The 16,573-nt window shown below is 29.4% G+C and overlaps 2 protein-coding genes across 3 annotated transcripts in view; one reads left to right on the top strand and one right to left on the bottom strand.

The window, feature by feature from the left end:
- Nucleotides 1-4,391: 4,391 nt before the first annotated feature.
- The window catches only part of PIG-V (phosphatidylinositol glycan anchor biosynthesis class V), a 190,782-nt gene continuing 178,600 nt past the window's right edge, over nt 4,392-16,573 (bottom strand). Inside the window, exons 1-2 of one of the 2 annotated variants that reach the window (XM_065511828.1) lie at nt 6,565-6,703; nt 4,393-5,832 (exon numbers count right to left, since the gene is read on the bottom strand). In XM_065511828.1, coding sequence (XP_065367900.1) covers nt 4,456-5,787 — 1,332 coding nt within the window. In that variant the 5' untranslated portion in view covers nt 5,788-5,832; nt 6,565-6,703 and the 3' untranslated portion in view covers nt 4,393-4,455. Of the gene's footprint in view, nt 5,833-6,564; nt 6,704-16,573 lie in introns of those variants that run through there. The other variant, XM_065511829.1, reaches the window with a different exon arrangement.
- On the top strand, nt 7,938-9,643 carry PheRS-m (Phenylalanyl-tRNA synthetase, mitochondrial). Its single transcript, XM_065511416.1, has 2 exons — nt 7,938-9,239; nt 9,312-9,643. Exons 1-2 carry the CDS (start codon nt 7,989-7,991, stop codon nt 9,477-9,479), a joined length of 1,419 nt encoding a protein of 472 aa, XP_065367488.1. The 5' UTR covers nt 7,938-7,988; the 3' UTR covers nt 9,480-9,643.

Genomic DNA, 16,573 nt, shown 5'->3' on the forward strand with positions numbered 1-16,573 from the left:
TTTGGGAATTCTTAAAAAAACTTTTCATTGTAGGAATTTTATTCTAATATTATTAATTTTGTTTATAAACACTTACCCGGTTTCTTGGGATTTTGTAAAAACATTTAGGAATTCTTAAAATATACGCTTTTTCATTCGATTTTTAATAACAAAAGATATGCATATTAATTTTTGCTATTTGCAGGAATTTTAAAGTGATTGAACATTTCCCGGCTTTGTGGATTTTATAAAAAATTTTAGGAATTCTTAAAAAAAACTTTTTATTGTAGGAATTTTATTCTCAAATGATACTATTATTAATTTTGCTATTAGCAGGAATTTTGAAGTGTTTAAACACTTCCCCGGTTTGTTGGGATTTTGTAAAAAAATTTAGGAATTTTAAAAAAATACGCTTTTTCATTAGAGATTTTAATCACAAAAAATATGAGTATTAATTTAGCATTTAGCAGGAATTTTCAAATGATTGAAAACTTCCCGGTTTGTTGAGATTTTGTATTTTTTTTAGGAATTCTTAAAAAATAAACGTTTTTTCGTTAAGAAATTTTAATCACTAAAGTTATGTGTATTAATCTAGCTCTCAGCAGGAACTTTGAAGTGATTGAACTTCCCGGTTTTTGGGATTTTATAAATTTTTTAGGAAAAAATAAAAAAAATTGAGATTTTTTAATAACAAAAGATACAAGTATTAATTTAGCTATTTGCAGGAATTTTAAAGTGATTGAACACTTTCCGGCTTTGGGGATTTTATAAAAAATTTTAGGAATTCTTAAAAAAAAACTTTTTATTGTAGAAATTTTATTCTCAAATGATACTATTATTAATTTAGCTATAACCAGGAATTTTGAAGTTTATAAACACTTCCCCGGTTTGTTGGAACTTTGTAAAAAAAATAGGAATTTTAAAAAAATACGCTTTTTAATTACAGATTTTAATCACAAAAGATATGAGTATTAATTTAGCTTTTAGCAGAAATTTTCAAATGATTGAAAACTTCCTGGTTTTTTGAGATTTTGTAATTTTTTTTTAGGAATTCTTAAAAAAACGTTTTTTTCATTAGCCCATGTCTCCACGTAGCAATATTTATTGCTAAACTCAAGCAATAACGTCGGCAGAACAACAGCAGAGTTATTGCTGATTGCTTTAAGTGGAGAAAACGTTCGTCACAAATACAAAATTTTCAACGCGAGAATTTCTATGAAAAACTTTGGTGTATTTTGTTTATATTTTGTATTGCATGATTTTTTTCACTAATTTCTTCGTTTTTTTACTTTTGGTACTTAAATAAATTAAATATGTATGAATTAATCGCACCGAATCATAGAAAGAAGAAATTTTACATTAATAACAACTGATCTGACAGCTTATTGCTTAGCAATAATTGCTCAGGCAATCAGTAGAGCAATCATTGCGCAATGGATTGCTACATATGGCAATTTGCGGTCTACACTCGCAAATTTCATTGACGCAATCAAATTTGACAATTGCAGCAATAAATATTGCTACGTGGAGACCTAGGGTTATAGATATTTTAATTACAAAATTAATTTTGATATTGGCAGAAATTTTGAACTGATTGAACACTTCCCTGTTTTTTGGATTTTGTTAATTTTTTTTAGGAATTCTTAAAAAAAAGATATTGTTTATTGGGAATTTGTAAATTTTGTTTGGAATACTTAAAAAAACGTTTTTTTATTATTTCAAGTGATTTAATACTTCCCGGTTTGTGGGATTTTAAGAATATTTTTGGGAATTTCTAAAAAGTTTTTAAATTTGTTTGTATAACATTTAAAAAATATTAAGCAGTATTTTTTTTGGATTTTACTATTTCCAGTTTTCTGGAAATTTTTAAAAGATTTTGGAAATTTTTCAAAAAATCCCAGAACATAACTGATTCCTAAAATTAATTAATTGTAACCAAGTTTGGCTACCGATTTCATTTTTGTTGATTTTTTTCACCAAAAATTGTTTTCAGTATGCTTTTGTAAAGGATATTTAAGATTCGTCACAGCCGAATATAGCGCTCTTACTTGTTATACACATCACCTTCGTGAGAAGGGTATATATATAAGTTTGTCATTCTGTTTGTAATTTGTTTACACGCTTTACTTCAAAATATTAATATTGATAATACAAATAAAGTCAACACAATTCTAAAACATTGTAACATATACCATCTCATATGAATCAAACCCAACATGTAATAATATTTAGGTCTAAAACCCTAGCTGTTAGTACCTAATTCATTTTGATTTAATCTTATAATTTATTATGATTTTAAATTTTGTAAATAAATAAATAAAATAATTTTCTTACCCTATAAAGTTATATATTCTGGATCCTTATAGATAGCGGAGTAGATTAAGCCATGTCCATCTGTCTGTTGAAATCAATTTTCTGAAGACCCCAGATATCTTCGGGATCCTAATCTTCAATAATTCTGTCAGACATGCTTTCGAGAAGTTTCCTATTTAAAATCAGCAAAACCGATCCACAAATGGCTGAGATATGAGGAAAAAACCAGGACAACCTCGATTTTTGACCTATATCTGGATTACTAAGTCATTAATATACTGCCCAATTATGAATAAAAATTCAACGGGAGTTTTTTCCCTTTTCTCATTTTTCCTATTCAAATTCAATGGGAAAAAACTCCCGGGAAACAAACTCCCGCGGAATTTTTTATTCATAATTGGGCTGATAGACAATATGGATATCTAAAAAAAACAAAATTTTTTTTTTTTCAAATTTCAATTTTTTTTATCTAAAAAAAAAAATTTAAAAACAAAATTTTTTTTTTCAAATTTAAAAAAAAAAATTCAAATAACAATTCGAAAAAAAAAATTTCCAAAAAATGAGAAAAATTTTGAAAAAAAAAATTTTGTTTACCTAAAAATATTTAAAATTTGTATTTTGAAGGATAATTTGGTAAAAGGTATATGTATAAGATTCGGCACAGCCGAATATAGCTCTCTTACTTGTTATACCCTTCACCTTCGTGAGAAGGGTATATATAAGTTTGTCATTCCGTTTGTAATTTCTACATTTTTCATTTCCGACCATATAAAGTATATATATTCTGGATCCTTATAGATAGCGGAGTCGATTAAGCCATGTCCGTCTGTCTGTCTGTCTGTCCGTCTGTCTGTCTGTTGAAATCAGTTTTCTGAAGACCCCAGATATCTTCGGGATCCAAGTCTTCAATAATTCTGTCAGACATGCTTTCGAGAATTTTGCTATTTAAAATCAGCAAAATCGGTCCACAAATGGCTGAGATATGAGGAAAAAACCAAGACAACCTCTATTTTTGACCTATTTTTTACCTATATCTGGATTACTAAGACATTAATAGACAATATGGATATCTAATGATAGATATTTCAAAAACATTTGCAACGACGTATATAAGACCATAGTAAGTTGGACCTACAATGGATCAAAATCGGGAAAAAAAATTTTGAACCCGAATTTTTTAAAAAAAAAATTTAAAAAATTTAAAAAAAAAAAATTTTAAAATTTAAAAAAAAATTTTTTTTAAAATTAAAAAAAAATTTTTTTTAAAATTTAAAAAAAAAATTTTTTTTTAAAATTTAAAAAAAACAATTTTTTTAAATTTAAAAAAAAAAAATTTAAAATAACAATCGAAAAAATTTTTTTTCCAAAAAATTCAAAAAACAACTGGAAAAAAAATTTAATTTTGTTTACCTAAAAATATTTAAAATTTTCAAGTATAATTTGGTGAAGGGTATATAAGATTCGGCACAGCCGAATATAGCACTCTTACTTGTTTTTAATATACATTTAATTGAAGTCTTTAAACAAAATTAATTTAAATATTTATTTTTCTTCTTTTTTTTTGCAAAATTTATATTTTAAATAGAGGTGATTTGCTGAAAACAAGTTCTATTCATAAAATATTAAATATGTAGTAGTACAATATTTTTGTTAAAAAAATAAATAATATAATTGATTAACACGTTTATTTACGACAAATTCGTATACATTTAAATTTATATGGTATAATATTGCAAAAATTGTGTGTGTTTTTGTTTAATAAAATAATATAAATTTTCTAAGGAAATAATGGAGCTAAAGTAAATTTACAAAAATAATGGAAAAATGTTTAATTAATTTAAAACGAAAAACATACATAGGTAACAGTTCATACAATATAAAAACTAAATACAAAATTTAATTTAGCTAATAGAAATTTTGTTAAAGCGAAAAAAAACATTTGTTTAAATTTAATTTAAAACAAAATTAACAATTAACAGTCTTTGTTTTTTATCATTTGATTTTTCATTAAATAAATCTATAAACTACACAAAATTTAACGATTTAAATAATAAATTTATAAGTTAGGTGGCGTTTTTTTTTCAATAAAAAACATGTCTTTTTATATGAAATTAATACAATTCATATTTGTATTTGGAATTTTGTTTATAGACAAAAATAAGCTCAAGTCCAGGGTAAATTATTGCTAAACATGGTGGCTCCCATTATGACATACGAGCCAAACCATACAAATATCATGCCGGCTTTGGATTTTAGTTTCAATTTATCTAATGACTTGGGCATATAATCGGCCGCAAACCAATACAAAGTGGGAGTGGCCGAGCACAATAGCCGTGTGGAAATTTGTATATGAACAAAGAATATACAAAATAAAGTTAAAAATGAAGAATGTATAACAAAGGGTAAAGTTTTATACTCCTTTATTAGATGCGTTAAAGGATATTTGGTAATAAATTTCATGAGAAAATGTCTCAGGTAAATAAAACAATGCCAGCATAGAAATAAGAGAATGGGCAAAGCCAATATGAAATTGGGCAGCTGTTTGAATTCATAATACTTAAGGAAACCCACCTGCCAGTAGTGTGATTGTATGTAGGAGTAGGGAAAGGGTAGGGTATTATCACACCAGGGCGATTGTTGCTCAAAACGTTGGCCGGCCAATACATATAGCTTTTCTTTGGCATAGTTCACCACCGCCTGGGTGTGGTTTACATGATTCTCCGTATAACAATACTGGCGAAAGGCAAAGAAATTAAAAAATGTCCAGGGTATTAAAGCCACCAATAAGCAGGTTACTAATTTTAAGCAGGTCGCTAATAAATTCGTTTGTTTCAATATACATTTGCGCAACAAAAAGTACACAGGAAAACCAAAATTAACCAAGCCATTCGAACGGGCCACTATGTTTAGGGCTAAAGCCAAAGTGGTGCGCACAAAACGTATTTCCATACAACATTCCAGCATTATATAGAAAGAGATTAAGCAAAACAAGGTCTCCGAGTAGGCAGCCGAAAAGAATATAGAGGCTGGATTAAAACAAAACAATAACGCCACATTCCAACTTTTGTTCAAATCATTAAATATACGTTGAGTCATAACATACAAAATATTGGCGGCCTTGCAGAATAACAGCATATTTAATAACACAGCCACAACTAGACAACAGGATCTCATGGTCATAAAGTCTTCCATTAGATAATGTAACATTTTGGCCAACGTTTCCACTATGACAGGGTACAGGGGATAAAATGCCAAAGTGTTTTCATAGGTGTAACCATATTCGGCTATGTGAAGAAAATATTCACCATCCCAGTGTCTAAAGCCTCCTAGGGTGAAATCAATAGATTTATCCAGCCAAGTGCGCTTTTGTGTAGCATCTATGGGCGCTCGAAAGACATCATTCTTATGATCTGGTAGAGCAGTATTGGTCACCAGCTGCAGGACGACTACTATCACACGACTAGCCAAAGCCAATTTAGTAACTTTCTCCGACATCTTCTGTACTTCCCTCACTTGTGCAATAAAGCGAGGTCAATACAGCTGAAAGAAAAAGAAATAAAATATTTTAGAATAACAAGAGATTTCTTTAGGAAATTTATATATTAACAGTTGGCTACAGATTTTAAAATGAAATTTTTAACCTGGCGCAAGATTTCTTTTATGGCACATTTTTTGTTATTTAGCTAAAGGTTTCTTTTAGGTATAGGAAGTTAGTGCAGCAATTTTACAGGTTTCTTCTATAGAAAATTTGTGTATTCAGACAAAAGATTTCTTAAAAAGGAGAATTGTATAGTTTGGATACATATTTCTTCTAAAGAAAATTTGTGTAGTCAGATTAAAGATGTCTTCTGAAGGAATTTTTTAAAGTCGCCACAGATTTTGAAAATAATACAAATTTTTAAAACTTTGCTTAAACCAAAAACAACTATTATTAATCTTCTTCACAACAAAATTTAAAAATTCTCTAACAAAAAAAAAAATACAACAAAAAAATGTCATTCATAACAGCTGCCGGAAATAGCAAACCGCATTCACCCAAATTCACATGATATCATTACTAAACTATTACTCAATTTCTGCTGCTCTAAATCTAGTAATGCTTACTAACCAAATCAACCATTAACTATTTATTTGCTTAGTCTAATGTCAATGTTATTTGTGGAATTGCAAATTACCTTAGCAATACAAAAAAAAACTCCTATTATTAGCTATACGCTTCAAATATGTCAATTGGACTATTTTGTAATTGAGGGGTTATGTTTTATTACTTACGTGTTATTGTTAAATTCCTTATTAGTTGTGGCAATATATATTTTTTTTTTTTCAAAATAAAAAGAAAAAATGTTCTTTACTTCACAAAAAAAAAATTTACTCTACCGGTGCTAGATTTTTTGTTTATTTTTTATTCTCCTACAGCTGAGCACTGTAATCTATTACAATTGGATGGTTGTTTGTAATAGATTAGAAACAAGTGTAGTCGCAACACACAGCTTTTGTATATAACAATAACTGTTAATTAATATGTAAATCATTTGTTTAACCAGCCATCTTGGTCGAATCTATAAAATTAGCAATTGATATGTGCAAAAGACTTTAATTGTTATTACAAACCAAACAAGTTATTCTTTCTTTCATTTGTTTTACTCTAATTTGTTAAAACTGCAGTTTGCAACCGTTTTTCTAACACAAAGCTTTTGTATAGGTCATTAGAAGGATGCCAGATAACTTTTTATTATTTCCCTTAGTTTAACATTTTTCTACCCGTTATTTAATTTTTCAGGGCAAAAACGTTATAATTTGTCTTATGTTAAAACAGAATTTTCAAGAAAAAAACTTGAATCAATAAATAAGAATAATATATGCGGTTGTAACGCATATTTTTTGTTGAGCTCACTTAAAAAAAACTAGGATTTCCCCAACTCGGCTATGTGTACATAGAAAGTATATTGGACCGGTCTTTAGGTTGTATAGTGACTTGAACAAGTTGATTTTTGTAAAAAATACAGATAATCTAAATGTTTTATAAAGTATATCGGTAGCATTAACTAAAAAATTGTGCAAAAGGCACATAAACGGATAATTTGAAATCTGTAAAACGAGTCAGATCCAGAATAAATGTATTGTTTGTTGTTGCAGTCAGCTGGTTCTTTTAATTTATTTCGTCTTTTCTTTTTAAATAAAAATGAAACAGTTTATGTTTTTGTTTGTTGTAATTTTGTTTTATTTAAATTTAATTTTTGCTCTTTTTAAATTTTTGTGTTTAGTTTAGAAATAATGAATTTTAATTTATCTTAAAAATCTACGTATATTTTTGGTAAACTAAAGATTTCAAAGTATGTAGATATCAACAAAACGTTTCCATTGTATTGACATTTACTATTTAAATAAGCTGTTTGCTGAAAAGTAACGAAATCAACTCTAATGGCCAATATTATTACAATTAATGTATTTAATTTCGTTTATTATATCCATCCTTAAATCATGTAATTTGGCGGCAGCTATTTTTAAATTAACGGCAAATATTGGTGAACACACAATCTGGCATCTCAAATTATAATATAACAGAAAAGTGCTGCCAAGTTTTACTCCACTCATATTTAAAATAACAACAAACAGCTGTTCGCCATTTCATATAACAGTTTCATTTTAATAACAACGTCTGGCGTAACAGAAAGTTAAAGAAAATTATAAATAAAATGTTAATTACCTTAAGAATATTAACACAAAATACAAATTTAAACCTAAACAATTTATCGAAACTAAAAGCTGCTGCAATAAAACCTATAATATGCCGAAATATAGCAACTTCAAAGAAGTTGTTAGCGACAAGTGCCGCTAAGCCGCAAACCACCCAATTGGAAATAAATGGTCAGTCGTACTCAGCCGACGATTGGACCAATGTTACGCCTAAAATATTATCCTATATGGGATTAAATAAACACCTGCAAAAAGATCATCCCTTGTCCATAATCAGACAACGTATTGTGAATTATTTTTATAAAACCTACACAACATCACGTGGAAATCCTTTATTTTCTGTGTACGACAAACTGAATCCGGTGGTTACAGTGCAGCAAAACTTTGACAATTTATTAATACCAGCGGATCATGTTAGCCGTAATAAATCTGATTGTTATTACATAAATAACCTACATTTGTTGAGGGCCCATACCACTGCCCATCAAGTCGATTTGATTTCATCGGGTTTGGATAACTTTTTGGTGGTGGGAGAAGTCTATCGTAGAGATGAGATTGATAGTACACATTATCCAGTATTTCATCAATTAGATGCTGTACGTTTGGTGACCAAAGACAAGCTATTTGAGCGTACTCCTGAATTGGACATATTCGAAAAAGACTGGCGCATTGGTACGGGCAATAAGGCTCAAGTCATACACTCTTCCTCAAAATGCATTGATCAATCCAAACAACCCTGCCACAGTTTGGAGGCTGTGAAACTAATGGAGCATGAATTGAAACAGGTGCTCTTGGGTTTAGCTCAAGATTTATTTGGTTCGAAAATCAAATATCGTTGGGTTGATACCTACTTTCCCTTCACACAACCTTCCTGGGAACTGGAAATCTATTATAAAGATAATTGGCTGGAGGTATTGGGTTGTGGCATAATGAGACATGAAATTTTGCAGCAATCAGGAGCTCAGAATTCGATTGGTTATGCTTTTGGTTTGGGTCTGGAACGTTTGGCCATGGTTTTGTTTGATATACCCGATATAAGATTATTTTGGTCTAATGACTCGGGATTTTTAACACAATTTAGTGAAAAAGATTTAAATAAATTAAACAAGTACAAAGCAGTGTCACAGTATCCTCAATGTAAAAACGATTTGTCATTTTGGCTGCCTCAGGGTATAGATGTGGAAAACGGTTTTGTGCCCAATGATTTTTATGATTTAGTGAGAACGGTGGCAGGAGATGTGGTGGAACAGGTGAAGATTATTTTTTGTTTTTTTTTTTTGAATTTAAAATGAAAATATTTCTGATTTTGTTTTAAATTCTAGATAAGTTTAGTGGACAAATTCAAGCATCCCAAAAAAGGTTTGACCAGTGTTTGCTTCCGCCTGGTCTATCGCCATATGGAACGTACTTTAACTCAAGCTGAAGTCAATGAAATTCATAAACGCATAGCTGATGCTTGTGTGGAACAATTTAAGGTACAGATTCGTTAATAGCTTTTAAATTTGTTATAGTAATTGTGATAAAATGTCGTGAAGTTTTTTTTGAAAACAAGTTTTAAACATGTTTTTGTTATAACGTTGAAAAAAATGAAAAGTTTTAATGCGAAAACCGTTTGTAAAAAAATATATGGAAAAGTTTAATTTTTTAAAAAGTGTTAGTTTTGTGTTTTGCATCTACAAAAATCTACATATTTCTCAACATTGCAGTCTATAATTTTGACTGCTTTAACAGGTCCAATCTCTTATTGTTTTCAATAAATATATAAGCATATAAATACTTTATTTCAAATATTCACATGTTGGTGATAAATATAAATTATTTGTAAGCATCCGGCGATTAAATAACACAATCAAGACATCTGATAATACGATTAATTTTGATCCCAGACAATTTGGCGTAAAAGTTTGGAGAAAAGAAATTAAAAAAAGGGTATTAAAGCTACCAATAAGCAGGTCGATAATAAATTTTTTTGCTTCAATGTGGATTAGCGCATCATCTAAAGGCAAATTGGAGCGCAAACAACGAAAAAAATATAGAGACTGGATTAAAACAAAACATTAACGTACGAACGAACTGACTAACTAACTAACTAACTAACTAACTAACTAACTAACTAACTAACTAACTAACTAACTAACTAACTAACTAACTAACTAACTAACTAACTAACTAATTAACTAACTAACTAACTAATTAACTAACTAACTAACTAACTAACTAACTAAATAACTAACTAACTAATCTCTCACACTTTTGGACACATTTTTTGTGCTCTTCAATTCTCTTTTAACAAGAGCTCAACATCTCTTCACTGTCCGTTGCTCCAGGCAGTTTCGAGGATTTGCCTCTCTTAGTACAAATAACACATTATTATTCTTGCTACTGGTGACAGGATGCCAAATCAGGCCAAAAATAAGTGGACACATTATGAAGTGTTATGAATATTTGTAAACATTCCTTGATTTAAATTTCGGTATTTATAGAATCCGTTGTAACAAATATTTGGCTTCATTTGGGAAATTTTTTCTGTTTTTGGGTACTAAACTTTCCCTCGAGCATTAGCAACATACAAATGTTGACCCAGATGCTGCGAAAAATATGCAAGAACATACGTTTCGTCATACAGTATGCAGCAGGGATATTTTTTTTTATAAAACTTGACTTCAATTTCCGTGCTCTGTCTTTGGCCTCTAAATTTTTAACAGCGTTCCTGTCAGCAACTTTTTGAACTTTTCGTAACAAATAGTCCGAGCACTGAGCTAACCGGTTTGCCTTCCTAACAGATTTGTTGAAAGCTTTTTTGAAAATGCTTTCTATTTTTTTTGGCTTTAGAAACATCATTACTTCTACCTGAATCAGGTTTTCTATCAACGGACAAGTTCTCTCGTTACTTGTGTCAATGAAGTTCATACAAATAATCAAATAAGAATTTAGAATCACAATAAATAGTTAATTACAACAAAAGTTTCTTAAATAAATTCTCAAAATCAAATTATATGTTTTCTCTTAACAATTTCATTAAAGCATTTAGGATGAATTAATTAATTGTCTTTAATCCTTAGTACTACAAACGTATTGACTTTATTCCTTTAAGAATTCATTCTTTATGGAATTAATTCCTTGTTGAATCATTCAAGTTTTCTTTAGTTAAAATCCATTACAAAATAGCTTTAAAAATGTATGGAATAATAAAATTTTTCTTCAATTCAAATCTATTACAAAACGGCTGAAGTAAATTTTTCCTAATTCATTTTGATGAAGAAACAATTTTTTAATTAAATTTTTATTAGATTTGAATTAACAAAAATTGAAGCATTCAAGGTTGAATGAATTCTATTATGAATTAGTTCAAAGATGAATGAATTCTATTTAAATAAAAGTTAAAGAATTAGATGTTGGGATGGATTTATGGAATAAATGGCTGAAATTTTTTAATTCCGAATTAAACTTTTAGTGAATTAAACACAAACTGAAATCGAAACTCTGATTATAACACGGGTATCTGTTCTCTTTATGCCCACCACTGATTTAAATCAATTATCTATCTACACAAACTTTAAAGTTTTACTTAAAGTCATTTATATTATGTTTGTTTACTTAACTGACCTCTTTTGTGTTTTTATTTAATAATCCCCATTGACCAAATAAAACTCTAAACAAATTGTGTTTTTCTCCTCAAAAGAAAAGGAAACAAAACCAACTAACTCTATTTGTTATAAATCATTTCCCCTGATAACTCTTGAACAAAAAAAAAAAAAATGCTTGAAAAAAAGAACAGATAAGTCCTGAGAAATGTGGTATCTCATAGTCGAGCACAGACACAGGCATACGTACTTGTGCACAACACAACTGCTTGTTCAAGTGTTTCAACTTTTAATATTAATGCTACGGAAAAACCTTAAACCCAAACATTTAAGCACACAATCTTATGGCACTTACACATAGATACACATTGACCAACAGCAGATAGTAGGATCCTTAAAAATTGTGACCCTCTATAGTGCAACAACACACAATCTACAATTTCTATAATAAACGAAAAATAAAATTCGTTACAAGCCAAGCCAAACCAAGCCATCCATGTACAATATTTAGGAGCTGGATTGTTTGTGGCCATTGGCAAATGTATGGGGATATAACTACTTGAAGCGTACACAGTGGCACTTAATTACCAATGCCAAGTACTTTTAGTCTGTAGGTATGTATGTTGTATGTGTAACTAATACAATAAGGTTTTTGCTTTTGGTTTTTCCCCATTTAATTTTAGTTTTTCTTTATCCAAGTGGATTTACTTTGTTGCCCTGTTTCCTAGTCTCTATACATTCGTTAATGACAATTACTTTTTTTATATATTTGTAACATCATATTCTTTTGTTTTATGGACTTTATATTATGCTAGTGCTGTTATGATTTCGCCTTGTAAATGGTAGCTTGCAATGTCAGATAGTAGATACTAAGTGTAAAGATTAAGACTTGTTATAATAATTAAGTACCTGGCAAAAAATAAAAAGAAAAATACATAAAAATGTTTAGTACCATAAATGTCCAGATAGATAGTAGATTATACATTCAAAGCTAATAACAGATTTATCACGCATTGTGGGAATATTTGTAATTATTTGAATTAAAAAAGATTTAATACTGTCATATTTTTGCTTCAAACGTAGGTCTTTATACAGTCCTAGTTTAGCTTCAATCGTAGGGTTTATACAGTCCAGGTTTAATTTCAATAATTTTGTCTATACAGTCATATTTTTATTTCAATCGTAGGTCTTTATAAAGTCATATTTCAGCTTCATTTGTAGGTCTTCAAACAGTCATATTTCAGCTTCAATCGCGTTTCCTTATATAGACATATTTTTGCTTCCATTAAAGGTCTTTATACAGTCCTAGTTTAGCTTTAATCGTAGGCCTTTATACAGTCATATTTTAGCTTCAACAGTAGGTCTTCAATCATTCATATTTTAGCTTCACTTACAAGTCTTTATACAGATATATTTGAGCTTCATTCGGGGTCCTTATATCGACATATTTTAGATTGCATTGAAGGTCTTTATACAGTCCTAGTTTAGCCACAATAGTAGGTCTTTATACAGTCCAAATTTAGCTTTCGTAGTTCTTTGTAGAGTCCTAGTTTAGCTTCAATCGTAAGTCATATTTTAGCTTCAGTTATAGATTTTCAAACAGTCATATTTCAGCTTCAGTCGCTGGTCTTAATGCAATGTTAGACTCATTCCAAAGCCTTCATACTTTAGTTTATCTATATATATAAAAGAGTAACGTTACTGACTGACTGACTGATTCATCATCCCACAGCCCAAACGACTGAAGCTAGAATCATGAAATTTGAACTGCGGGTTCCTCCCTCCCCAAAACGATCCACTAAGAAGGGATTTTTGGAAATACGAACGTTTAGGGGGTAAAAAAGGGTAAAAACGGGTAAATCCGGTAATCTCATATCTTCAAAACTAATAAAGATACAAAAAAACTTGAAATTGCATGTTACTCCATTTAAAAAATAAGCTGACAGGTGTTTCGTACTTTTTCGAAATTCGAAACTTTTAGGGGAGAAAACGGGTAAAAACTGTATTTTGGTACTTTTTTGGCACCCTATGTATCTTTTAAACCAATAAACATAGAAACAAAATTTAAATCGTATTCTTTACTTATCAAAAAATACAAAATATAAGTTTGGTACTTTTTGGAAATTCGAACCGTTAAGGTATAAAAATTGTGTTTATTTTTGGTACTTTTTCATAAAATATGTTTTTCTATAATTTGACATAGACATTCGAATATTTTACTATGAGCTCCCACCACGATACAAAAAATTATTTTAATAATATTTTACCACCGCAATGGGGATGAAAAAGGTACCAAATAGGGGATAAAATCGGGTAAGTACATTATATTTGAAATTATTAAGCCAATTTTGATAATTTTTTTAACATTGGTTCCTGGATTCATACAAAAATTAACTAACAGGTTGTTATTTGGAACTCGAGTGTATTTTAGGCCAAATCCGGGTAAACAGTTTGGTACTTTTTTTAAAACATATTTATTATTGGGCACATTAACACAGATTATAATCGATTGAGACATGTCTGTAGCATAAACAACTTTTGCAAAATGGAATATTTTTAAATTTCAAACTTGAGGGGTGTTCAAGGAGGAAAAGGGAAATTGGTACTTTTCTCCTAATGGTACTTTTTTTAATATTTTAAATTATTTCACTTATCGACATTAAAGTTAGCTGATATGTATCCGAGTGAAGTTAGTGTTAGAAATAAGGGATTATATTTAGGTACCAAAATGTGAGAACTGTACTATAGGTACTTTTTCATTCTTCTAATGGTACTTTTTGAATTTTCTATTACAATGCACTTAGAAACATGAAATTAAGCATATATGGTCCTAAGTGAGTGAGAATTCTAGGGGGAGACTTTTTGGTACTTTTTCTTTATTCGAATGGTACTTTTTGTAATTTCTTCACCAATGAACCTAGAAATATGAAATAAAGCTTACATGGACCCGAGTGGGTGGGAATCCACAAGTGGCTGCTTTTTGGTACTTTTTCTGTATTCTAATGGTACTTTTTGAATTTTCTATAATAATGGATATGAAATTAAGCGTATATGGTCCTAAGTGAGTGAAAATTCAAGCGGATACTTCATGGTACTTTTCTTTATTATAACGGTACTTTTTTAAATTTCTATAATAATGTACTTAGAAACATGAAATTAAGCATACATGGTCCTAAGTGAGTGAGAATTCTAGGGGGAGACTTTTTTATTCTAATGGTACTTTTTGTAATTTCTTCACCAATGAACCTAGAAACATGAAATAAAGCTTATATGGACCCAAGTGAGTGGGAAACTAAAAATATATATGGTCCTAAGTGAGTGAAAATTCAAGGGGATACTTCATGATACTTTTTCATTAATCTAATGGTATTTTTTTCAAATTTCTATACATGAAATAAAGATTATATGGACCCGAGTGAGCGGGAGACTTAATAGTACTATTTCTTTCTTCTAATAGGGGTGGCGAAGCGCACCGGGTCAGCTAGTCATTTATATTTTAGCTTCAATCGCGAGTCCTTATATAGACATATTTTAGATTGCATTGAAGGTTTTAATAGTAGGTCTTTATACAGTCCAAATGTAGCTTTAATACTGTCATATCTTTGTTTCAATCGTAGTTATTTGTAGATTCCTAGATTGATCTTGTTTTCCTTAAAATCGCAGAATTTACAAAGTTATTAACGATTTAAAATATTTGAGTTTTTTTTTTTATCAAAAATCGATTTTTGGCATAAAATATGAGTGATCACAGATTAAGCTTGTTTTCGTTAAAAGCGCGGTATTTACAAAGTTACTAACGATTTAAAATATTTGAGTTTTTTGTACTTAAAATCGATTGACAAAGTTATTAACGATTGAAGATATTTGAGTTTTTTATAATAAAAATCGATTTTTGGTATAAAATGTGAGTGATCACAGATTGAGCTTGTTTTCGTTAAAATCGTAGTATTTACAAAGTTATTAACGATTTAAAATATTTGAGTTTTTTATACAAAAATCGATTTTTGGTATAAAATATGAGTGATCACAGATTGAGCTTGTTTTCGTTAAAATCACAGTATTTACAAAGTTACTAACGATTTAAGATATTTGAGTTTTTCATAATAAAAATGGATTTTTGGTATAAAATATGAGTGATCACAGATCGAGCTTGTTTTCCTTAAAATCGCAGTATTTACAAAGTTATTAACGATTTAAGATATACGAGTTTTTTTATATTAAAAATTGATTTTTGGTATAAAATATGAGTGATCACAGATTGAGCTTGTTTTCCTTAAAATCGCAGTATTTACAAAGTTATTAACGATTTAAGATATTTGAGTTTTTTATATCAAAAATCGATGTTTGGCTTCCTAAAAACATTCAACTCCTTTAAATCCCTGTTTCCTTGGCATCATTTTACAAAAATCATGTCATTTACAATTCATGTTACACTCGTACTTCCTTGCTGATGATAATGATGATTTTACTCTTATTTCTTGCATGAATAATTTAAATTTGATTTAAATAAGAAAAAGAAACAGCAACAACACTTACAAAATTTACACAACAAATACCTGAGTTGGAAATTACACAGTTTTTCCAAATTTTTATCTTAAAAGAAGTTGAAAAAAACAACTTTAGTTTAAGATTATTTTAACAGCCATAGCCTACTCAACCACCTTTCCTCACTTGTTACTGCCATTTCCCCAGGCCCCATTTTATGTAAATTTGTATAATTTTATGAGAGTGTGTTGGCATCAGCATCTTCCATCTCTTTTTCAAACCAAACATCAATCATTTTGTACTACAATTGCAAAAATCTGGCCTTGTCCCTCAATCGTTTGGTTGGGAAAGACGCATCAACACAAAGTATATTCATTGAAATCAGCTGAGCGTGCAGAGCTCCAACAACTCTCTGCAGCTGAGGTACACACAAGCAAGTACGAGTAGAAATAGAAAAGGAGCTGGAAAATTTAAATAAAATAAAAATACAACTGTTTAGAAAAGTTTACTTTTTA

Source organism: Calliphora vicina, chromosome 5, assembly GCF_958450345.1.
Source record: "Calliphora vicina chromosome 5, idCalVici1.1, whole genome shotgun sequence".
Lineage (NCBI taxonomy): Eukaryota > Metazoa > Arthropoda > Insecta > Diptera > Calliphoridae > Calliphora > Calliphora vicina.